The sequence below is a fragment of the Agelaius tricolor genome, unplaced genomic scaffold (genome assembly GCF_023055355.1).
Source record: "Agelaius tricolor isolate 1412-34295 unplaced genomic scaffold, bAgeTri1.0.p SCAF_1, whole genome shotgun sequence".
Classification (NCBI taxonomy): Eukaryota; Metazoa; Chordata; class Aves; order Passeriformes; family Icteridae; genus Agelaius; species Agelaius tricolor.
This window is the reverse complement of record NW_027269261.1, coordinates 58,921,210-58,946,934: the sequence shown is the minus strand read 5'-3', so window position 1 is coordinate 58,946,934 and position 25,725 is coordinate 58,921,210. Positions and strand designations below refer to the sequence as shown.

The 25,725-nt window shown below is 37.6% G+C and overlaps 1 protein-coding gene across 3 annotated transcripts in view; it reads left to right on the top strand.

Annotated features, from left to right (window-relative positions):
- EYA4 (EYA transcriptional coactivator and phosphatase 4) overlaps positions 1–25,725 on the top strand; it is a 143,700-nt gene that overhangs the window by 113,379 nt on the left and 4,596 nt on the right. For 2 of the 3 annotated variants that reach the window (XM_071436273.1, XM_071436291.1), the window contains 8 exons: positions 3,366–3,502; positions 4,756–4,839; positions 12,761–12,850; positions 18,905–18,963; positions 19,066–19,226; positions 21,309–21,423; positions 23,184–23,305; positions 24,602–24,702. In XM_071436273.1, coding sequence (XP_071292374.1) covers positions 3,366–3,502; positions 4,756–4,839; positions 12,761–12,850; positions 18,905–18,963; positions 19,066–19,226; positions 21,309–21,423; positions 23,184–23,305; positions 24,602–24,702 — 869 coding nt within the window. Of the gene's footprint in view, positions 1–3,365; positions 3,503–4,755; positions 4,840–12,760; positions 12,851–18,904; positions 18,964–19,065; positions 19,227–21,308; positions 21,424–23,183; positions 23,306–24,461; positions 24,563–24,601; positions 24,703–25,725 lie in introns of all 3 variants that reach the window. The other variant, XM_071436281.1, reaches the window with a different exon arrangement.

The window sequence follows — 25,725 nt, the reverse complement described above, 5'->3', positions numbered from 1 at the left end:
AGCTGTCTTCTGGCTGCTCTGTCTGGTAAAGGTATGTAACAAAAGTCAATCCATAAGGAAAGTATGAAGGAGGCTCAGAAATTCATCTATTCCACATTTGTGTAATGCTCAGCTCCTTAAACCAGGGACTTATCTTCCAAGCTTGCATTCAGTCTGCCTTACATTAAGATTTTTCAAAATGCACTCATTACGACAGAGTGTTTGTGAGATAAATGGGTGTCTCCTAGGGCACTTCATCTCAAATAGGGATAGCTCAGATGGACTGGGAGATGAGGTCTCAGGAGATAAGTACACTTGAGTATATTTGATGAATACATGAGTACATTTAATCTGGGGCAAATAAAGCTCTAGCAGAGAATATAGGCCTGGATAAAAGCTTCCTGTGAAGGCACCTTGCTATCATATATCCAGGGTTAGAGGAGGCAAATCACCACAGGATATTAGCTCCCATTCCATTACTGGGATGCAGCAAAGCTTAATTTGGTACCCACAATGAAGTCACCCTTTGCATCTTCTCTGGGAGACAGCATTTGGTTTTTATTCAGACTGCACAAACTCGTTTTTTCCTTCTTAAGTCATAGAACCATGTTTTAACAAGGAGGAGAGGATGTTCACATCATTGAACTAGAGGTGGGAAACAATGTCCTAGATATGAAAGACCACCTCCATTTGTAATGTGTAATTCCCTTTGTAACTTGGTGCTGTAATTCCCTGTCCTCTAATGGGAGCTGCTGCAAGGTCTCCACAGCATGAAAAGCTTCATATTGGACAAGTAAGAACATCTGTGATGAAGAGGTCATTCAATATTCTGGTTTTAACATTTTCCTCCTGTTCTCTTGGATCACTGGCACTGCTCACAGTCCCAGTGGGAAGAGGCTATGAGGTATATTTATTAGGCATGTGTTGAATATTGAGAAAGCTAAAAAAATTCAAGCATTGTAATGAAAATTTCTGTCTATTATGAGCTGCAGTAGGAGCTGTTCATGATGTTAATGTTTTCAATACTCTTTGGTACTAGAATTTCTCACATTCTTTTATGTTACCAGGCTGAATTTTTAATAAGTTTTCATTTTGTCAGCATTGACCTCATTTCTAAAGCAAACAGAGGATAAGAAAAGTGCAGTTTCTCCTTTAGACTGCTGTAGGTAAAAAGCAAATCAAGCAATTAAGCCTACAGTTGTTTAAAAAAACAAGCACCACTGACTTCTGCAGTTCTAAAATAGATGCATACCTTGCATTCAAGTAAGAGACAGCTGCTCATTCTGATTTAGAGATTAGTGTAATGAAATAAAGTTGGCTTTAGATATCTAGATTTTACAAGGAACAGCGATTAGTTACGGTACTGATTAATAGATAATTATGCAATCCTGTACAGCATTGTCCCAAGTAGAAGCCTAGAGCAACTGGTAATGGCTAATGCTAAATGAAAATTGGATTTATTTACTTCAGTTGTTGGGTAATTTCAGAGAAGATTTAGAAGAGGAGATTTTTTTTATATTTTATTTTTGGTAGATAAGAATAAACACAGTCATTGAGAACAGATGTTTTAATACATTACTGTGGAAATGAGTCTTGATTTTGTGTAATGTGTTGAAGTGTTATAAATAAGAAGACTTTTGTGGTAAGAATGTAAACATTCATCTTCACTTTCTTAGTTTTTGCTTTTTCTTTCTGGGGGTTTGGTTTTGTACATTTTTTCCACTCGATCAGAAAAATCTAGGAAACCATTTTTGCACAGAGCTCTTGCACACTCAGAACTTATTTTGGAGCCATTGTAGGTTTTTGCTGCACAGGGATTCTGATTTGGATGCCTCTTATACATTTGTAATTACCCAAGTACATTTTGCTGTTCTTATGGGGAAGAGCCAAGATAATGTGATCCCTATTGATTGCTTCCCTGCCTCCTGTGACCTTGCTGACATCAACACCATGCCAGGAATAGAAATGAGGAGTCAACAAGAACTGTCTACTCTCCCCATTCTTTAGGGATTTCTGCCTGTGTGTCTTGTCCTTTCTCTGCATATCTCTATGAAAAGTCATTTAACCTCTTTTACTAATGCTCAGCCCCCTTCACTGTCGTGGTGACCCTCACCTGGACTAACTCCAGTTTGACAATATCTCTCTTCTACTTGGGGACCCAAAATTGCACATTTTTCCAGATGTGGTCTTGCAAGTTCAGAAGAGAGAAGAAAAATCAGTCTCCTTCACCTGCTGGATACTCAGTGATGCTCTTTAGTAAAAATGAAAAAAAAAAAAAATTAGATTCCAACTCAAAAACAGATGCATCTTAGATGATTTTTGGGAAATGTTTGTATCAAGTGTTAATTTATACTGCATATTTGCCATCATGAGCATTTTTAACAAATATTACCCATGGCCCGGGAATGCTCAATTACAGGCAGCTCAAGGACGCTCTTGAATCAAAATCTGTACTAGATGTCAGATCAAAGCTGTACCCTTTCCTCCTCTTCTGGAGAAAAATCAAATCATTATTAATAGGATAAATTAAGAAGGAGGTGTTTTTTGTCATTTAGCACTCAGGAACCTAGCCAAACTGCATTTATTTCTAGAAGTTTTGAAAGCTGAAGATGCTAAGCTTCATTAAATGGGTAAGTCAGGGATGGACTTGAGTGTGGTTAAGATGAGCTATGCCATACCAGGCCAAAGGCCCTCCCAGCACATCTCTGTGACAGCCCACAATGCCTCATGCTTAGAGAAAGACAATCAGAACACAGCAACTGCAACTTCATGCTCTTTCAGGTACTAACTGGAATATTGCATTTAATATTATGACTTTCCTCTGACAATTTATGGGCTGAGGTATGGTGAAGGAAAAAAGTGAACTTTACTTTACTTTACTTTAAAGAGCAGGTGACATGGGAGAAAGACATGAAACTGGAGGCTGCCTGGCTGTTCTGGATCATGGATTAGTGCCAAAGTGTGTTCTGGTAAAAGTAAAGCAGGACTTGGAAATAAGTCTAGCTGAACTGAAAACATGGGAAATTAACTGCTTTAATTAAAAAGCACTTCATGTTTTGAGAAACCATTAGTATGACTTCTAAAATACCCCTGTCTTGGATATATTGATATTTTGCCTGGGCTCATATCTATTTGTGTATATGCACATGTATATGTGTCATTTAATTTTTATCTTATTCTGCTAAGGTTTACAGTGTTTTGTTGGTAAAGCCAAATGTGTGTGTGTGGCATCTGCTGATCCCATCTACATAAGAGAAACCACATTATCATTATTTTTATACAACATTTTTACATGTCCCTTGTCATTGGCATACAGACATGTTGAACTTTGAGGAAAAAAAGTTGATTATTTAAAAATCCAGCACTAATTTTGGTTGCCTCTACAGGAGAGTTTGATACAGTGCAGAGCCCCTCCACGCCAATCAAAGATCTTGATGAGAGAACATGTAGGAGTTCTGGGTCAAAGTCTCGGGGTAGAGGGCGGAAGAATAATCCATCACCCCCTCCAGACAGTGACTTGGAGGTATGTCTGTGGTAATCGATGAATGTTAACGTGGAGGTTTCTTCTGATGAAGTGTAAATTCTGAATACTGCAGCTGTGAAAATAGCTTAAAGCATTTTAGAGGACATTATGGACTCAGTCTTGCTAACTGAATGTAACAGAGAGTAGTAGCTGCTTTAATCTGCATGCACAGTGAGACTTTACTGTTCTGCATTACATGTCTGTCAGTTTCTTGTGCAATAGAACCACAAGCCTGTACTCAAAAGTGTCACATTTTCTTTTAGTTTATGAAACAGGAAATCTCAAATGTATCCCTCCGCTTAATTACATGTATTTATGGATGCAATGGAATATCCAGCATCACCTGGCCATAGCCTTTTAAATACTTGGGCACCAGTTTGTGCTTGTGTTTGTAAGTTATATCAGCAGATTTCAGTGAGGCGGCTTACCTCAGTGAAGGTATGGCTGTGCCTTGCAGTGGCAGGAGCAGCAGGAGGAAGCAGAGTGCCTGTGTGTGTGTGTGTGTGTGTGTGTGTGTGTGACACTCCAGCTGTGGCACAGGGACACCAGGCTGTGCTGCCTGCCAGTGCCATGTGTCCCCTGCTGCTCCCCTCCTCTGGGAGCCAGCAGCCCTGGCCTGCCCCACTGCCCTGCCTTCACTGACCAGCCCTGGATACAGCACAAGACAAAATTGTTGCTGGGACTTTGCTGGCTGAAAACTCTAACCTCTTACATTTCAGGGTTTCTTTTGGTTGGTTGGGTTTTTTTATTTGTTATTTTTACCAGTGAGAATCAAAAGGAGTGAAATTGAATTAATGAAACTGAGTTAAAATAATCTGTTATATACTACAGTATTATTTGAATTCTATATGGCAGTGGCAAATAGCACTTTCACCAAAGATTTTAGTTACACAGTAAAAATAAAAAGAATCTTGAATCAGTAAGACTTGCGGAGAAATATCTGAAAGTTCTGTTTATCCTTAACAATTATGTTTGACCCCCAGTCACATTTCTGAAATCTGTATTACAGAGCTTTTGTGAAAAGCTTTTTAGAGAACAAATAAGACATAGTTGAAGAGTTAAAAAGTTACTGCCTTTTGACTTTTTACAATGCACGACACACTGTTATTGCTGATTTTCAGAGACAACCTGCTTAATTAATAAGTACATGGTTAAACTTTTAGAGTCGGTTGACTTTTAGTCTCCCTGGGTGGTGCGGTGGTGGGACTGTGATGTTTTTTGTTCAATAATGTTTTCCTCTATTCTGCTTTCAGCGTGTATTTGTTTGGGATTTGGATGAAACAATCATAGTTTTTCATTCGTTGCTTACAGGATCCTATGCACAGAAGTATGGCAAGGTATGTGAGCTGTGAATTTTGTGGCAATTCACTGCAGCTATCTGGCCTGACTATGTACATGTTTTTCACCTCTGTGTTCTTTATGGGTGAAGTTAGAGGTAAAGTGTACAGTAAACCCCATTTTCAGAGGGTTAATGTGAAGAAGTCTAGGAGAGGAATGAGACACAGCCTCTAAGTGCAATACATGAGGCAGGGCTGAAGCAGCGCTGCAAATAAGAGGAGAATTTATAGAGGAACAAGGATGAGGTTCCTGACATATGCTGGAAGAGACATTGCTGGGAGATAATAGATGAAGTGCATAAATGGAAAAAACTGACAATATCTGGAACAGTAGAGGAAGAAAGAATAAACTGGGCTGGTGGGTGAATTTACCAGGAAATTTCTGAAAAGGATGAGTAAGAGTCTGACTTATTTCAATGCCAGCTGCAGATGTTGTTCTTTCACTCCCCACCTTTTTCACTGAATTTTTGGTTCCCTTGGCTGCTTCTGGGGTGAGTAATGCTGAGGAGTGAAACCCTCTCCCAAGTAGTTTTAAGCATCCTCTCCCCTCCAATGAGTCCAAAAGGAGTTCAGATCACAGAGCAGTGAGTGGGAGAGCAGGAAGAAGAGTGCGGGAGGCAAAGAGAGGCAGTGGCAGACTGCAGGAGCTCCAGAGCTGCTGCTGGCAGTCCAGGGAATGGCTCCTTGGACAAGGTGAGAAGGGTCTGGTGTGTAGCAGCAGGAGCAGGTAGAGCTAAGGGCCTGGATAAAACAAAAAATCAAAACAAATATGTGGAAGGAGGAAAATGGACGAAGGGGATGTCAGTATGTACATTTATTGTTTTCTCTGTGCTGTGCTGTTCAAGTGAAATTAATGCAAAGGTATTTCTTTTTAAGAACAAAATCATGTCCATGTTGTCTCAGATGTGGGGCTTGTTTAGCATGTTTTCAGCATCTTTATTCCAGCCAGAATCAGATGCTTGAGAAATGGATGTGAGAAACAGTACATTACAGAAAGGCTTTTCACAACCCCCTCCCCTACCAGTGGGTTAGAAATGTCCAAAGCCAGAACCTGTGCATTGTAACCAGAGAGGGTCCAGTCTTCCATGCAATCAACCTTTTTTGGTTATTAAAAAAGAAAGTTAACAGGAAAAGCCACAGGCCAAGTGCAAAATCTGAATTTCTGGAATGCTAAGATAAGGATAGGTACTCATGTCTTATAAAAATCAGCCTTCCTTGCTTTGCAGCTTCCCAGTGCCAGATCTGTGCACTTTTCAGTACTCTGTCAAAAAATCCTCTTCTGCTCTTTTTTGTAACAAAGGTGACTTTGTCAGAACCATTTCCAATTAATAGTCATCAAAACAAGAGAGAAACCTAGCTGAACATGAACTTTTGTATCTCTTTGACAGTAGCCCATAGACTACCACAGGACTTGCTGAATTGTCACAGTGATGAAGTTATTTTCAGATAAAGTTATTCCTTTCAGTCTTTTTTGATTGTGCCCTTTGGATGTTTCTGTAATCAACTGTAACACATAGTTTTAAAAAACACAGCACATTTTGTAGTTCACAAAACATCTGTGGATAACTTTGAAAACTGTCTTGGAAACAGCAACAGAAATGTAATTTCTCTGGATAAATTAGTAATGGCATATTAACAGATAGTAGTACTGACAGCAGATAAAGTCTTATATAAACCAAAAGTGTCTCAAGGCTTAGTGAAATTAATGTAGTTATACTGCTGAGATCAACATCAGTAAACAAATGTCAAATGCCATGGATGGCAATGAAGCAAAGGGTGCAGAATTACAGAATTCTTAAGTAATATCCTCTTTTTCTTTTTTTTCTCTCTCTCTCTTTTTTTCTGATACTGATAGGTGACATCCACTCAAGTAGGTCATTTCCAGAGCCTATAAAATAAAAGTAGTAGACCTTTTCCTTCCTGCAGTGGCTGCCATTGCCATATTTACATAGAACTTGTGTGATGAGTTACTACCAGTGCAAGTCAAATATAAATATTGTTGACTGCAAGGGAACTAGAGCAGTAGGAAAGGGAATACAGGAATAGCTTATAATGGATAGGCTTTAGCTTTTGCATGTCCTTGTAGAGTTGCCTAAATTTAAGGTGGGATGTGTCTCAGCCTAAGTGCCTAAGAGGTTAGAAATGGGAGAAGTGAAAGGTCCCACAGATAGACTTCACTAAGCTCTGGTACATGACATTTTTAGCACATATGGTCCTTATCTTTTCTGCATATTATTTCCATCTGTATACAAGGTCTTAATCCAGACTGAAGATGGGATTGTTATGAGAATTGGGTTGCTATGAGAGTAAATGCTCCAAGAATTGTGAGGTTGTCAGCAGAAGTCTTGTTATCACATAGGTCTTTCAAAATTTTTGAGAGAACAGTTTGTCTTGGATAAGGTGGTATAAAATTGTTGCCTTACCATGAAAAAAGAAACAGGGTAGTGTAAAATAGTGAAGATAGTAAATTATTTAACTGTGATGATTTGCTGTCTGATTTTAAAAAGTAAAGGCATCTAATGTCACGCAGATGCTCAGCTCTGAATACCATGTTCTTCCACATACATTTCATGAGCCCATTTTTTATTAAATAGTCAAGGAAAAAAAAAACCTTGCAGGACAAGCAGAATTTTCCCCTTCCCCCATTTTAATTTTTTTACATGAGAATAGTGTGTCGTTAAAGCAAACATTGCTTTAAGGAAAGGCAACTTCTTATACCAAGTGTTCTCACTTCATACTTAGAAGGAGTGAGATGCTGAGTATAGAGCTAGTGGGAATATACAAACAGGCAAGAATATTCACCTTCAGTTCTTTCTCATGTACTCATTGACATAAAAACTTTCATTCCTTGTTTTCACCAGCTTATTCCTGGTTTTTTGAATACGGGGTGAAAAAAAAAATCAGGAATTAGTCTTTTAATTTCTCTATTTTGCTGCAGTTCAGGCTGCACAGGGATGCAGTGAGAGGAGGTGCAGCATATTATGGCCTGGCATAGGGATCCACATGTGAGCACAGGAGCACTTGAGAGCTGCAGTTGTATCTGGAAACAAACACTTTCAAAAGATTTCTACAGTTTAACAAGTGGTTGGAGTAGAAGAGAAAAGGGAAAGTCCAAGCTGTATCTCCTTAGGCAAGGAGGGCTTTCATTGGCAGAGATTATTTGGAAGGCCTGGATCCAGTAGGCAAGTTTCAGGTTGTGTTTTTGCCAAGAGAACAGCAGATTTCTGACTTACGCCTAAGGATTTATGAAGCTGAGAATGGACACTCTCCTTGGTATATACTTGTACAGCACTTTGCATGGAATGATGTCAAAATTTTCTAGGATAATTATTTCATATCAAAATTTTATAATAACCATGCTAAAACAGAGTTAGTGATTTGCTGAAGGATGTGACCTTAAGCATCTCTTTAAAAATGGGGCAAATTGCTGCTGCTTATCTGGGTGCCAGTAGAGTATAGCTTTAAACCCAACTGAACTGGAAGAGATTTGGCCAGAATTTGGCCAGTGTATCACTTCTGCATTTAAAATATAGAGATTTCCCAGGAGAATATTCCAGGCCTTGCTGTTGTCTACCTGTGGCTGTTTCTCTCTGGCTTTTGATATATTGGTTATTCTACTGGGCTAACATAGAAAGAGAATAAAAACTACACTACACCTGTGTTAGGTTTCAGGAAAGCTGTGCTGCCTTCCAGCAGTAAGATCACCTCTCACTTTTCCACTCATTTGCTCATCTGCATTGTACTTCATGAAACCAGTCCACTTCTATTTTTAATTACTTACTGCAGTAGCAAATTGTGAACATTGGCATTGGAGCTGTTACATTATGACTTGTGTGGATGATGATGGTTTTTGCAGCTGAGCACCAGTTGACAGATAAGGTTTTCTACAATGCTGAGCTCTTAAGTGAGCATTTATGGATGTGACAGGACATCTGTTAGGAGATGTCATCATCTCTTAAAAGTTTATGAGGTACATTCTTATTCCGTGTGAACAGTGTGTATTCTTTGTTCCATTGCATTCCAGTTATTCTTGCTGGTTGAAGGATGATTAAGCTGGAGTTTTTCTAGCTCCAAGCATTTATATTTTATTCATTTCTCCCAGGTCAATCCAGAGGGCAAGGATTCCCAGATTAATGCTGTGACTCAAAAGTGCAACTGTTTAGAAGAAGAATAAAATTCCTTTGTGAGCTTAGAAGACGGAGAATGTGATTTCCAAGTGCAAAAATCAAAACAAATCCACACTTGATGATCATATTTGGCCATTTTTTTGTAACATTGCAAATGACAGCTGTCAGGGAAGCCTCATTAACCTTCTCTAGAAGGTGCACTTTTCTGGAAAGGGCTGAGAAGCTTTTTACTGCTCAGTGTCTGCTTGTCTGCTCATTAAACAAAAAAGCTTTGTCACCATTAACATCCATAATGGCATTCCCAAATTCACTCCTAAATATTCTCTTGTCCACTTGTATTAATAGTGTATCTCTCATCACCTCCAGTTATCCTCTCCATTCACTCCCTCCTTGTCTGAGACATCTGAGTTGATTTTCCTACTGCCTTCTAGAGAGCATGGAACAGAAACTCCCTATGGAGTACGTGAGTTTTCCTTCATCAGCCACCAGCTACAGTTACCAAGAAGAGATGTGTTCTCTTCCTCCATCACCACCCACATGAATTTCTCCTGGGACAAGTGTCCCCTATGAGAGAGTGAGGGCTGAACTTAGATCTAAGATTCCTACATAATATAGAGAAGTCTCTTTAAGCTAAAATATTGGTACTTAACATTAGCATTTCCACTTTTTCCTGAGGTCAGTTTTGTTTTAAGTCTGTGCAGGACAGCCATCCAATGAAAATAACTCCTTAAAATTTTGCTTGTTTTCTTGCTTATTTTTAAGGCTTCATGCATGCAAATTCCTGTCACAATGAATCTATCTGGCAGTCTATCTCTTTGTTTTCCAAGGTTTTATTAAAGTCACTTTGGTGTTTGCAGTTTTTTTCCCAAGAAATGAAATTATTTTTAACATGTGCTGAAACCTGACATTCCAAGACAGTATTAAATACATCTCTTCCACTAATGGACACTGAGCTTTTGGGGCTTTATTCCAGTTACTCTCCACTTGATCAAAACATTTCACTATTGGTCCTCCCAAGATATTTTTATCTAGTCTCCCAGGAGGCATTCCAATGGATGGACCAGTCTGGTACAGAAGTCCACAGACAGACAGTCTGGCTCCAGTTTAGTGCCTTCATCTTAACATAACTAAAGTAATTTGTATTTAGGTGTACAGAAGTTGTGTAGCTGGTCTTGATTCTTCTGCACACTAATGATATCTGGCTAACATCATACCTCTGCAGGCCAAAGAGTTGTTCTTTGTTCTGTGAATTATCTGGAGAAAACTTCCCAATTTTTTATTAATCCTTTTTTCCTCTATTGTGTGTGCTTGTGCAGAGTAGCACAAAATACAATTTTGACAAAAATTCAGTCTGCCTCTTACTAAGTTTTTCAATTTGCTGCGCTAAGTTCTGTATCAACTGCAAGTTTCTTGCTTTCTTTTCAACACTCAGTCCTTTGTGCCACTTGAATCAGTCTGTAACTTCTGCTTCAGGCTGAAAGACAGAAAATGATGATTGGCATATTCCTCCATATTGTGCAAACACTATAAAGCCACAAGACCCTTAAAAATCTGCTTTCTTGTCTATTTTTTTATGTGAAGGAAAGAACTTAACCTGGCAAGAGCTGGATGGAACATAATTTTTAATTCTTGTTAAACAGTTGCAATGCAAAATTTTGGCCAATTTATTAAGGGAAGAATTGTTCATATCTTGAGCATTCAATTCCAGCAATTCTCCCTAAGTTGTACAGGGAGATCTCAGAGTGATTTTATGCTAAGCTGAAATGAATTTCCTTTGCTTTGCTTTATTTTATTCTACATACCATACCTAGCAATAGCCTTCTCATGCCTTTGTCAAAACAGGAATGTAGGAAATATAATTTTAATAGTAATAGTCAGGCATAACTGGTTACAAAAGTACTATTAATAAGAAAATCATAAGAGCTTTGTCACATTTACATTTTTCAACTATACTAGGCAAGGCAGGAAATTGTCATACATAGTTGGTAGTTTCTGTAAAAACAAATAGAATTATAACAGAAAACGTTACAGGAAATTTCTGCATTCAAGTCTGCTTTTACCCAGGAAGGGGTAAAAAAGAGCCCGAGAATGAAATGTCTGAGATTCCAGCTTTGGAAGCACTCCAGTGAATAACTTTTATAAATAATAATGAGTTACCACCTGTGCATAAAATTATTCACATGCTTTAGTGTTCATGGGATTGAGGTAAAAAAGTGTATTGCAAATACTCTCTTCTATATTGTATCTAGAGAAAAAAGATTTATAGTTTACAATGCACAGAAAATGCAAATGAAAGAGACAAACACATGCTTATATGTGATGACATTTTGATAAAAGCATTATGGCTTGATGAGGAATCTCGTGAGTCCTGGGTATTTTGCTGATTTGTGTTCTCAGTGCCTAACATGAGTTTTGCTAATCTGTTAATGGTGTTCCTTAATCATCCTCTTGGAAATCTGACCTTTGCACTTGGTGCTGCCTTCAGCCATGTGACTTTCAAGTCCAGTTAACATTACTACAGAAGACAGAATGGATAAAATTCTCTTCCAAATTGCATTTGTTTTTTGCTTCTGAAAGGTAGTCTAAATCAGTTCAAGGGTCTACATAAAAATATTTCCTTTCACTGCCAGAGAATTGGGTTTAACTTTGGATCATTACAACTTCTTGAACACTATTCTCCCCTTCAAGTATGAATTTTTCATGAGCAAGAGTCAAAGTATGTCAGTGTTTCAGATTTTACCATTAGTTATTAAGTGCTTGAATGCAGAAGTCATCTTTTATTTTGTCATTGCAAAGCCCTGGAGTAGTGAGTGTTTGATCCTGGTTGGGAAGCCTTTAATCCTAATGCTAACAAATGATCATTTGAGGTTTTGTGAGATTTTGTTGCTACATGCTGGTAAATATTTAGACTTTAAATCTCAAGAAGGGATTTCTGAAAATTTGCTCATGTCAGTCAGAGATTAAATGATGAAATATTTTTTTCATATTTTGATGAGAAGAGGACCGCATGTGTTTTAAAAGTCCACTGCAGTTGTGTTAAGCATAAAAAAGTTAATGGAACCCCACAAGCTCAGGCAGATGATTGAGTAAACAACCAAACTAATTACTAGGTGTCAGCAAAGCACCAGGGACTGTTACTCTAAACCAACTGTAAGGTAACACAAATCTGCTTTACCTCTCTCCTAGCAAACCCAGACAATTTGAATTCATTACCTTGCCTTAGCTGTATGCTTAATGCTCTCAGACAGTGTTATTGCAGATCAGGAGATTTGTGGTGTCTTGCTGAGGCAGAGCAATTTGAGAGTGTGAAAGACGACCTACAAACAAATGCCACATTTTGAATTAATCTTATCCAGGGACAGGATTCCTGTGTTTCATCAGCAATGAAGGGATCTGTAGCAAACAACAAACTTATATATGCTTTTCACAGGAATATGTTCCTGCATACATCTTTTATAAAAAGTGCTGTCCCTATTTCCAGTCTTCTTTATACTTGTTTATGTTTATGTTTATGGCCACCAGATTTTTTCCTGTCAGTTCAGGCAGTTTGCAAATTGCTCAGCTTTAAAAAATTTGATTTTTTAACATCCACAGCTCTCTGAGTTTTCTCACAAACAGAGGTTCAGCAGTGTCTTATTACAGCATTATATTAAAATAGCTTAATACTGAAAGGATTTCAGGGAAATTTCTTACAGTGTTAATTTTTCAAAACCCTTTATATACATAAATTTTTTAAGTAATTCTTATATAACTTAGAGGTATGTAATAGCTAATCTTGTTTCTTGTTTTTTAAGGATCCACCCATGGCAGTGACCCTTGGACTACGAATGGAAGAAATGATTTTTAATCTTGCTGACACACATTTATTTTTTAATGATTTAGAGGTAAGAATCAAAGGAATGCTAGCACCAGTTCCTGATTTTTAACTTAGTGGCTTTGTTGTGCATTAGTGTTTATTGTGTGTGACATTTCTGCCTATGTAGTTTTTGGGTTTGTCGTACTCTAATCAGAGAGAGGTTATCCAGTGGCACTGACTTCCAATGGCACCAGAGTCCTTCTGTGAAACTCAGTGAGAGAGAGAATCTGCAAACTACCCATTCCTTTCTTTGTACATCTTTTTTGGTTTCCATTTGTGTAAAGCTGTCTGCTGTCATTTCCAGGATGGTAACATACATGCCTCACGTTCTTCTCTTGAGGTTCTCCATATTCATTTGCTTTCAGTGGGTGCCCTCATCTGACTAGAAGACACTATTCTTCTCTTGAGCAGCCTTTTGGCTACAAGCCCCTGTACTTGTTGTTAAAAATGTAGAATATTCCTCATTTACCTCAAAGAATGCAGCATCAGAGAGCTGGGACTGTGATAGATGTTCTGATCAGTGATCTCTTCCCAAGGTAACCAGGCAATCAATGTATTGTCACAATATAGCCAGGGAATATAATTTGGCAATTGGTCAGAAAAAGGAGAGATCTCTTCCTAGGAAGTGCCCTCTGTGGGCAGCTCACCTGTCAAAGGACATGGATGGACTCTCACAGAGAAAGTGGTCTGGGAAGCAGGCTTGTAGCTGAGCTTCACAGGCTTTTCATTTTACTCTTAGTGTCTGGGTCTGTTAACATGGACATTGACAGCCTACAACCACGTGTGTCAAAACACAGGGTGAAAAACAGTTTTCAAATTAACCCAGGGGTTTTTCAGACCTTCTGCTGGTCCAAACAGGTTGTTGTCTTACTAAGAGTAGATCCCAGACTTCACTCCATAGACAGACACTTGCCATGAATGGGAGCTGGAAGACTTTGAGGTTTTGTTTTGAAACGTAGAGAAAGGTCTCTGGTGACTGAATAGGCAAAATAAAGATAAGTGAAATTTTTCCATCCACTGGGATGTTGATTTTGTCTTCTGTTCCTTCATCAAGAAGGTAGTAAGAAAAACAGAAGGTACCAGTTTGTGGTTGTCTTCATCATCCCTTGCAGATCTCATTTATTCTTAGCTCTTTTTAAGTCAAGAAATTGGAATCTACTTCACCCCACACCTGAACTGCACTTCCTCCTTGCAGCAGCAGAAACCAAAGAAAGTAAAGCCATGGACATGCCTTTCTCAGTGTGTGCTTTATTGCAGTTCTAGAGAGGCATCTCTTGACAATGTAAGTACATTCAGTGAATGTCTCCTTCTGGTGCCCTGTACCAGGGAGAGGTTCCAAATAAATTTTTTAAAGCATCTCTTAAGTTTCTTTTTAGCAGATCTTTGCCCCTGCATGTTCAGAGTTTATGTGGCATGAATGAAATTTAAGCCATTCTGTAGAATCTGTTCTTCAATGTTGTGCTGAGTTCAAGTGGAAGAGTTCAGCAAAATGGGGCTTTGCCCTCTTTCCATACCTCTTTATTCTACTTATGGCCTCTGAACCTTCATTCCTTTCTCTCATTATTTATTTTGACTGTAGATCACAAGTTCGGCTATCATAGGAGGATCATTATATTTTGGCTAATCTTCATAGGATGGTTTTAATACCCCTGTCCAAAAACTCATATCCCAGCTCATTCCAGAGCTTGAACAGTTCCCAGCTTTAGATAAATAAATAAATAGTACTTGGGAACTGTCTCAGAGAGTCTTGTAAATCAATCCGTTTGATTTGATTAAAAGCAATTTATATATATATATATTTAATAATCTCAATTTCTACAAGATATTTTGTACTTTATGGCCTAGAATTCATCTTGGCCTCAAAACCAACTCTCTTACAAAATTACCAAAATTCCAAAGTTCGTGTGCTGAAATGAGTTGTACGCATACATTTCTCTGTGTGTGAGAAGACCAGGAATTTTCTATCTTCTTAGCAAAAAGGATAAAGTGCCCAAGCATGTAGAGGCAACCTTTAATATGCTGATGGATAAACCTGTCTGTTTAAATCTGTTTGCAGAGCACGTGGCCATTACTGAATATTTAAATGCATCTGCATGATGAGAATTCTGAGAATTCCCAGAGTCTGACTTGGGTTCTCTCCCTCATCTCCCCTCCTCTCCCCAGTCTCTTTCTCTGTCTTCCTCTCTCTGTCCTCCCCCAGGGGAGCAGAAATGAGTGCTGAGCTGCTGATGATTGTGGCCATCAAGACACGAGACCTTCAGTTCTCACTGGAGGAAATGAGACAGGCCTTTATTTGCTAGGCAGACAGATTGCTTATCTGTTCATCATGTCACTTTTTCAGTGGTGAGCCCTCAGGTCCCACGCCTTCTGTCTTGCTTTCATCTTCAGCCCACAGTAAACCTCGTGGCTCTGGACATGACAACTGTGAAGTACTACTGAACCTGTGTACCTGTAATATTTACTCCAGTCCCTACATCTCTAAACTTTCTTTTTTTCCTGTCTTTCTTGGTTACAAACACTGCATAGCAGGTTCTAGGAATAATAACCAAGTTATTGAAGTTACCACATACAAAAATAAAGTTTTCCTTCCTCTATGCAAATCCGTGTCACTGCAGCGACTGCTGGTGCAGAAATTCCGATCTGCTGAGACACTCCCTGCTGACCCAGTAACCCATGTTCTAATCAGCCAAGCTGCACTTTTATTTCAGGCTAGGCTGTTCTCCAGCTACTGCATTCTCAGGGTATAAATTTTAGTTAGCTTGAGAAGTATCACTCGGGAGGGCTGTTGGTGTTTTGCCATGAAAATTGGAGTCTGGTGTTCCAGAAAGTTCATGTGCCTAAACAAGGCTTAGGGATGGGACTCAGATTTATAGTAATGGCCAAACTAAGGCATTATCTTTTCAACCAGGTAAGGAATAAAATTGAGTTTTTCTTCATATCTCAGAATTAATTCTAAGACAGCGTTTAGAAATGTTGATAAGGCCTATTACACACACTAAAAAACAATTTCTGCAAATTGCAAGTAGTAATTCGGACATGAATCTTCCAACTCCATTATTCCACTCCACTCTCAGGTCAATGAAAAGAAAAAGTATTCATTTCAAACACACTGAATTATATTTCAATTTTTATCATTATCCTATCATATTTTAGAGATTTTGTCCTTTTTTTTCTCTCACTAGAAATAGAAATGAGAAATTAAAAATAAGATTTAGGTAAGTCTCAGAATTTGGGAGGCAGGTAAGACTAGTTTTAAGAGAGACTGAAACATATATATTAAAAGGGCTTTTTGGTATAGCCTAAGAAAGCATAGTGCAGTTTTGTGTTCAGCGTGGTAAGTCAGTGTTTTTACTGGATAATGAAATTATTGTCTGGTCCAAGATGACAAGTTTTATGGATGATGTATTGATTCTTTACTCTCAAATTTTCAGGTTCTAAAAATTGCTGCAAAGAATTGACTGCATTCAGATATAATTTTAATTAGTATTGCTTCAAACAAAAGCTAGATACTATACTTAGATTCCTTTCCTGTATTTGCTCTAATAGGAAATGTATTTTTCTGTTTCTTAGTGTTGTCGTTGCACTGACGGCCGCTGTGACTTGAGCTTAACCAGTACTGTAGCTGATGTGAAAAGTATTTTACCTTAATATTTAAGTTGACAAAGAGCTTGCTTTCTTTCCCATAACTCTTTGGTGTCATTTAAAGGCAAACTCAGACATAGTGTTGTGCCACCAGTTTCCTGTTTCTTTTGAGAAAAGTAGAGAACTGTCTCAAATCTGCTCAAACAATCTGCTTTTTTTTGTTTTAATAGCAAGATTTTTCCATACAATGTAAGTGAACTTGTAAAAGGTAAATGTTTTAGTTGAAGTAGATAAGTAAACAAGAAAACAAAGTAAAAAAAAAAATGAGTGAGGGTCACATGAGCTTGTTTGCTGGTCAGAAAATGTGCATTGTCAGCATGTACAGAGGAGATGACCCATAGATCCAGAGGAGAAGAGGAGGGGGGAAAAAGAGGAAGTTGGAGAGTTCTGTTGGGTTTGATCTCCTATATAACTTATATGTTAACTCCTATATTAACAACCTTCTTGCAGGGACAAGGGGATGAGTAATCAGAAAACTGCATGGCCCCCTCATCCTGTTTCTGGAGTCAGTCACAGAATCACAATGAGCCAACTGTGAGACAAAAAAATTAAACAGCTGAGCCTTTGCCGCCCACTCATTTAACTTAATAATGAAATTATCAGCAGAACAGTTACCTAGAATTTTCAAGGCTGGAACAATGTAGCTGAAAGACTTAACAAAACCCAAACATCAGCAGACACTCCTTATCCATCAAGGCTTTTGTGTGCTTTCCATTTAATTAGTATACCTTTATATCCACAAGATTTTTAAACTTTTAAACTTAATACTTTTATGAATTCCAAGGAAATCTGTGAATGTGATTAGGAAGCCAGATATTGCCCAGATGTTGCAAAATACAGAGTCAGAATTTTTCCCAGCAGGCTTTTTTTCTGATTTTTGAGTTCCTATCCTACACTGGGTGAAGCATAGTTCCATTTTTTTTCTGGAGTGTAAATGATGAATAAAGATAAAGAAATTAATCTTTTATTTCAGCTGCCATATTCCCTTTACTTTCTTCATCTGCTATTTACATCCAAAAATATCTTTTAAATATTCTACAGCTCAAGATAATCTCCTCAGACTGATCTAAAAAATTTTCTTTCTCCAGTGAGGGGAGAAATGCTTCATTCCTGTTCCTTGAACACAGCTCTATCTTAATGGAATAAGCCACATAAGCAGAGCTTGGTAACTCTTTCTTTTAGCTTTGACCCAATATTTTAGATTGTAATTGCTTGTATGATGCAATGAAATTATGTATTTGAAAATTAAATTTTATGTATTTGTTTTATACATAATTGTCTCTTTTTTAACAGCTTAGTTCATTCGAGTAGAAGTCTCTTAAGTTTTTGCTCATTGCAAAGCAAACAAAGTAGAAAGATGAAATGATAATTCCCTAAATTCACACTCTAGGAACTTGTGGCTCACATATTTAGAAATCACTCCTCTGTTCAGATTTATCCTTTATCTGTACAATTTACCACTGTTATGAGAGAAAGACTGGAAACCTAGAAGGACATACCCATGCATGTCACAGAGAGCCTGAATTAAGTGCTGACTTAAAGGGCCACTGAATTTCAGGTGTGTCTTTGGGTTAAGATGTTAGTTCCAGCAACTATTGAAAACAATTATATAACGCATGATAGTTTGGATTATATATTTACTTTTGTTTTCACCACAATTTCTTATCTTTGTGCTCTAACCACTGTGCAGATAAAGATATTTGATAGCTGTCCAATTGTAAAACCATCTTGGAGAGGAATTCATATTTCCAATGTACCTCAGTTAGCTTGAGTTCTTTCCATCCCTTCCAAAGCCAGGAAATAATCAAGTTCTGTAGGATTGCTGATTATATGTGATTTTCCAGCCAAAGGCACTCACATAAATTTAAATAAGAACCTGATAAGTGTTCAAACTACTTAACATAAGTTTTGTGCCTGTTGAGGTTCACCATCAATTGCTTATAGGGAGTGAGAAAATAAGGTTTATGTGATTTTTCAAGTATTGGTACACTAGGAAGGCTGTAAATGAGACTTACAATTTTGGTGGCTTTACAATTAAGATAATTTTACTCCTAAAAATCACCCCAAAATTGTATATTGTTTTTTTAAAAGGTCTGTTTTAACTGGTGATTCACACTGTAGAAGTTGAAGTTTACTCTTTCAAAGGTGTTCATGGCAAAGGAAACTGTGGGTGTGCACAGGCTGCCACCTTCTGGTGCAGCCAGTGGCCTGCACTGCTTGTTTCTTCATCCATACTGAGCCTGTGGTGAGCACAGAGTCGTTCGGGTTGGAAAATACCTCTAATATCCCCTCGTCCAACCATTAGCCCAGCCCACCGTGCTCGCCACTAAAGCGTGTCCCCAAGTGCCACATCCACACAACTTTTAGACACTTCCAGGAATGATGATTGCACTCTCTCATAAGATAAATTTGTCATTTGGGTTTGCTTTCTTTCTAACAGGAATGTGATCAAGTTCATATAGATGATGTTTCTTCAGATGATAATGGACAAGACCTAAGGTAAGATACAGAAAAATTTTTTTCTTTTTTTTAAGATGAATTAATTTGAGCATTTACAGGAATACATTGTATTTATTTTTACTGTATTTTGGGTGTTTGCAGTACCTACAGTTTTGCAACTGATGGCTTCCATGCAGCTGCAAGTAGTGCAAACCTTTGTCTGCCAACAGGTGTAAGAGGAGGGGTGGACTGGATGAGGAAGCTGGCTTTCCGTTACAGAAGAGTAAAAGAGTTGTATAATACTTACAAGAACAACATAGGAGGTGAGTTCAATTATCAAAACCAACTTTGAATGCTGATCAGTCTAAACTGCATGGTGATGAGCTGCCACCCAGGGAAGGAGCCTGGCAAGCCACAGAGGGAATGGAGAGTGATATGACTGAACCAATGGCTGTTGAAAGCTACTGACTGTAAAGGCAAAGCCACATGCTGTTCTGCAGGGGAAATGCAGTTGGGGAAACAAAGCAAGCTCCCATTTAGCTTCCACAGAGCTCATTTTCCTCCCTCAGAGCCAGCTAGTCTTACCTTACTGATTTGATGAACCACTTAGACTACCTCAGATTTGCTGTTGTTCTAAGAAAGATTTTGTGTAGTTTCGCAGCACAAATTGGTTGTGGATGGCTATTTCCATCCTACATTTTCATGATCTGGTTGGATCATGAAACATAACAACACTGTTGCCTAAACTTTCTGCTGGGTACCTACTAGTCTGTTTTCACCAGAGGATGCAAGAAAATTCTATCACTGCCATGCCAGTAGCTCCTTTTGTTGACTATGTAGCTTACACAATTTTGTCTCCAATAAGTCCAAATCTCATTTGGGACAACAACTTTGCTGTTACTGTTTTAATTAATGGACTCACATATGTCTGCACCAGCAAATTGTAGGCAATCGGGCAGCAGAGCCAAAAGAATCTGTCCTGGATAGTCCTGTGTGCCTTGCAGAGACAGACAGCCTTCTTCTGAGGAGGGAAATGTGCTGACTGACCCCCTCAACAATAGACTGTAGGAACAGAGAATACTTGAAAGTCTTCAATAATTGCTACAGTCACGTATTTTCACTCTCAGAAGTTCAGTCTTTCCTTACCACAGGGTGAAGCAATAGGACCAAAGTGTGGTAGTAGAGGGCTGACTTTCACTTGCTCTACTTTGCCTTTCATTGGTGTTGTGAATAGAGTTGTTATATACTAATAATTCTTGAAACAGTGTTAACCAAGAGTTTACTGGGTTTTCTTGTATCTCCTGATGCATCTAAGATTCTGAAGCTGCTGCATTTCATAAAACCTTTTACAGTGATAAGAGAACAAGTCCAAGAGCATAGCACAGGGAGACACACTGAGAGGAACAAAACATTGCAAATAGAGTGCAGATATGTGGTGCACTGGATTAAAAAAGGTTTTATTGTCTCCCACATATCCTGCATCTGAAATATAAGCCATCCTTAATGGGCAGGTTTCTTCAGTTGTCCTCCACATCTTAGCCTTTTTAATGATTTTTTTAGCTTATCTGTATTTGTTTATTTCAAAAGAGCTGCTAGAAATTATCAGAAGGCAAGATTAATCCATATATTTTTAGATTATTTCACTTCTGATTTTTGAAGACAGTCATCATCACATGCAGGGTGTGAAAGAGAAGAGGGAAACTAAAGGTCAGGAAACCTATTTCCCTGCTCTTCCAAATCTACATTTAAAATATGTTGGTTCCAGCAAATTCATGTCTCAACATTCAATAGGCTGGGTATTTTTAAATGTCTGACAATTTATACCCAAAAAGAGATTTTTGAGGACTAACTTTTAAGGACCAACTGAGATACGAGAACATAAGATGTGCAGCCATTTCAGACTCTAAATGTTGTAAAAGGAACCAATTACAACAGGACATGAAGAGCAAGTCATCAGCAAACAAATGTATTTCTGTACGTGTACTATCTGCAGAGTCATAAGTAGGTCAGTTTTAAACAGTTTTTTCTAAAGTATCTTCTTTTGTGACCATCTTCACCTCTGATCCCAATGACATGGGTCTCCTTGTCACTGCCTGTGATAATTTCAGAATAAGGTATGTGGGAGGAGCTGGTTTAAAAATATGTTTCTGAAAGGAATACTTTGAAATGCAGCCTGATACATAAAGAAATGCAACTAATTACTATTATTATCTGAAATACTATTTGCCATTCCTTGATATAGTGAAGTACAAATAAAATCTATGATTTCCTGATCATTGAAGACAATAGATTTTCTCTTTGATATTTTTTTCAAGTTGTAATGGAATTTAAAATAGAAACAATGACCATAAATGCTATCTGATACAGAATTTAATTCTATTTTTCGCACTTTTCTTACATTAAAGGACTCCTGGGTCCGGCTAAAAGAGATGCATGGTTGCAATTAAGAGCAGAGATTGAAGCTCTGACAGACTCCTGGCTAACAAATGCACTTAAATCATTATCAATTATCAGCACAAGGTATGTATCTGGGTCTGCTGTAAAATAAGTTTCTAGACATGTAATGGATATATTTGACATTTTAGATTAAAATAAATTAGTGCCTTTAAAGAACAGAAAAGGTCTACTATGACTTTTGAGTAGGACACAGGAAAAGTGGAAAGTGGTTTAATTTATCCTGATTCCAGCATTTACTAAAGATAGTATGAAATGTCTTCTCAAATGTGTGTACATTTAAAATGTATTGTAGAATTCTGAGGCAGCTTTTAATTTATTACCTTGTGGACAGCATTCCCTAAACTCCACAGCTCTCTGTTCTGTCCTTCAGTGTTTGTGCCTATTTGCAGTGCTACCTAAATACTCCACAGATACCAGAACATAAGAGCATTTTTCTTCTGTCCTTCCAAGCAAACCAGTTTATCTTAGTATAAATTTTAAGTTTTCACAAGAGTAAAAATCTCTTTTTAACTAAAAGTCTGAGTTCCCAATATTGAGACATAAAATGTATTGTTCCTCTGAAACAATAAAACTGTGAACCCTGCTGCTGCTTAGTAAGCCATGCAATATGTATCTTACCAGAAATCCTAAAAAAAAAATAGTTTTAAACCACAAAAAAGAGCAACATTAAGTCATCTTGCTTTCTGATCATGTCTGGAAAAAGACTCAGTGTCAAGTGGAAAGAACAAACTTGGAAAGACACAAAAACAATTTCAACATAACAACTTTTACAATATGCTTATCTCTTAATTGTTTATTTAACAATGTGTGAAGCACTTCAGGAGGAAAAAAGTAAAATATTGTGTAAGCTGTTGTGTTTAGCTCTGCATTTCTTTCTGAATTGTTACTCTTCAGAGAGAATTTTGCAGTTGAGCATTGGTGGACAAGTCTGGAAGACTGTTATCCTTCACTCAGGATTGTTAAATAGTAGTCTTTTGTCATGTCTTCAAGTAACTGTACAACTGTAAACCTTCAGAAGCTACCTGTGAGTCAGCTAAACATTACTGATATGCTATAACAGGAAATGGAGATACATAAAGGTGAAAATAGCAGCCTAGGGTCTTGCTTGGAATTTGTGGAAATGCCAGGAGGAAAACTCACGAGCATTTACTTTCAGCTCCATGTCCACATCATGGTCATGCTCACGTTCCAGCCTGTGAGTGCCTGAAGTAGCTCAGCTCTGAGTTCTCTGGCCTGCACAACTTCTCCATTCAAGTTTTCATCCTCACCACTCAGTGCTAGCTTATTAACATGATCATTCTTATCTCTCCCTCTCTTCAGAGATATTCTTACTCTTGAAACTTGAAGAAAGCAATGCCATTGTGGAACAAAGTGTAGATAAAAGATAGATAAAAGAGTAACAAATCATGTTTCTGTATTATCTAAACTCTTTTATTTTGCTGGTAGCTACTGACAATTAATTGCCAGCATGAAAATTATGCTTTCAAAGCATTTAAACAACTTGTTTTGGAGGTTGTTGATGGTCTTAAATATCTGTATTTATCTATATTAAATATCTGTATTTTACTAGACTCATCTTCAAAGACCTGGTTTTTATAAACCAGTATGGAATATTTCCTACAAATCAGGCCTATATATTTTAAAGGCTTTCACCAGGGGTTTTATGTACATTTTCTGAAAGAGATGATGCTGAGCAGCTGTAATGGGTGAATGGAAGTAAATGTTGAGGGATCCTTAATATGATCTCCACAGCTGGTTCACCTCATCAACATTTGGGTACTGTTTTAAAACTATTTAAACTTAAACTGTTTCTCTTATTTTAGGAGTAATTGTGTAAACGTGTTGGTAACAACAACCCAGCTTATCCCAGCACTTGCAAAAGTTCTACTATACAGCTTAGGTGGAGCTTTTCCTATTGAAAATATATACAGTGCAACCAAAATAGGTAAGAAAATTATTCTTTCATCCATTCTGACTACAATGCATTACTTTTTTTTTTTTTTTTCCCAGTAATGGATGTATTCCAAAACACTTCCCTGACATCTAGCAGTTTTAGTTAAAATATTTAGGCATTGCATGTGTTCAGATGTGTTTATGTCAAAGAATTCCAAATTCACCTTATTTTCAATGATGCCTAAAGGAGTAGAGATGCTGATTAAAAGCCTCAGAAACTCCCCAGTATGGTGCAGAAAACAAAGAACTTGCAGAAAAAGAATGAAGAAAAGTTTTTTGTGAATTCAAATCTGAGCAGAAATTCTGTTAAATTAGCCTCTGCTCTGACCTTCAGCTCTATGCAAGCCAGGCCACAGCTTCACAAACCTTTTCCTGAGGCATAGTCTGTCAGTGATGGGAATGGTAGCTGTTCCTGACAGAGCCTGTGCTGCTGGATAACAAAAGGGCACTTCCCCATTCTGTTCACAACCGTGTGCCTTTTGTGCATTATGGTTTGGAAATCTATGGCTTCTGGAAATGGCACGCAAAACTGTAAACCAAGAAAAGCTGTCATTCCTGTGAAATGTGATGCAGCATGCAATGACTGATAATTTTGCAGATTTTACCAATCATCAGTTCAGGAATGCTTCATTTCTATAGTTATGACAACCTTTATAGCATGGAATGTGTCACTTCATTGACAAAAGCATTGCAATATGTTTCATAAATGATTTTCACAAGGGAAAAAGCAGTGCATATTCTAGCAGTCAGGCAGAACTATTACCTCAGTCATCATTTAATTTTTTCATTACTACATCACTCATTGTTGAAGATACATTAGAATTAAAATTTCTACTTTCCTTGTAAGAATATTATTACAATCATAAGGAAATATTTAATTCAATTATTCATTTGCTAACCTATTCATTTTTGCAGTGCTGCTAATTCCTTTGTTTTAGTGGCTTTCATGTAATGACTAAGAGATCTAGTTTTACCTGAAACATCTTGGTGTTATTAAGGGAATCCATTGCTTCTTACCAGATTTGGCAACCCAAGGCTGGGAACTTCTTAAAAGTAGTAGTAGCAATGTCTTACCACTGCAAAAATCCTCTGTAAGGCTTCACCATAACTCACTTGATAGCTTGAATAAACAGTGCATTGTTTTTCAGGCAAAGAGAGCTGTTTTGAGCGTATAGTGTCCAGATTTGGCACTAACATAACTTATGTTGTGATTGGAGATGGCCGAGATGAGGAACATGCAGCTAATCAGGTAACTTCACTCTGAACTCTTATCTCATTTATCTTCCAGGAAAAGAAAGTTGCTTTGAACGAATAATGCAAAGGTTTGGCAGAAAAGTAGTATATGTTGTAATTGGGGATGGTGTAGAAGAAGAACAGGCAGCAAAAAAGGTAACCTGTCTTCTGAAATGTTGGTGTGATACATAGCTACTAATGCAAGCCTTTCTGTTTGCATTTCTGTCAGTGTTGCACAAAATGACCAATAATTTCAGTCCACAGATGCAAGCCAACAAGAGCATGATGAGATCAGCACTTAGAGTAAAACGAACCATTTGGATTCTAGCATTTGCTTCGCTTCACTTTGGAAAGAAAAAAAAAGAATTATTTTTTAAACAGATGGAAAAATAATGCAGAAAAAAATGTCTGACAAACTTCAAGCAAATTAAAAGATAAACAGAAGAGATAGAAAGGGTTATGATATGATGGTTGGGGGGTGTTTTGGGAAATGGGGAATGTTTCAAGAGAAGTTTTACAGAGAATGTGGAAAACTTCCAAAGGACTGTCCAATTTTTTTTGCTAAGATAGATAAAGATCCATAGTTTACTGGGGCAAATATGATAAAAATATAATTTGCTTCAAGAAAGACATATCTGCTAAAGGAAAAAGAATACAATGTAGAGATTGTGCAACAAATCTGTGTTTCCAAAAAGAACTGTTTCCTAGTTTCCTCATTATGATAATTCAACTCTAATTTCAGCAGAGAAGTTCTTAATGTTCAGAAATATTAAATTAGTAATTTGTGCCATGCTTCCCAGTATAAGCCATGGAAGTGTGCAGAAATTTAATTTTTTCCTCACAATGTCTGTACAGGACCAGTTATATAAATCTTGTTGTGCTAGATGCAGCAAAATTAAGCACTATCTTAGCATTGTAGTTGGAGTGGAAACAAAATGGAAATAACCAAAATGCTCATTCCAAATGGTTCCTTAATATAGGTACAGTACTGGTGATGGGTCCTTTATAATTTTTGCTAAACAGTGGTGGTTGGATTGTGGGCTTTCTGATTGGGCATGCTTTTTCCTTAACATTGGCTATTTTGCATGGATAGATGTAGAATTCAGAGAGATGGATGAATATAGCACATTTCAAATAGATCTAAACACAACATGGAAGTATGTGGTTTTTTTCTGTTCT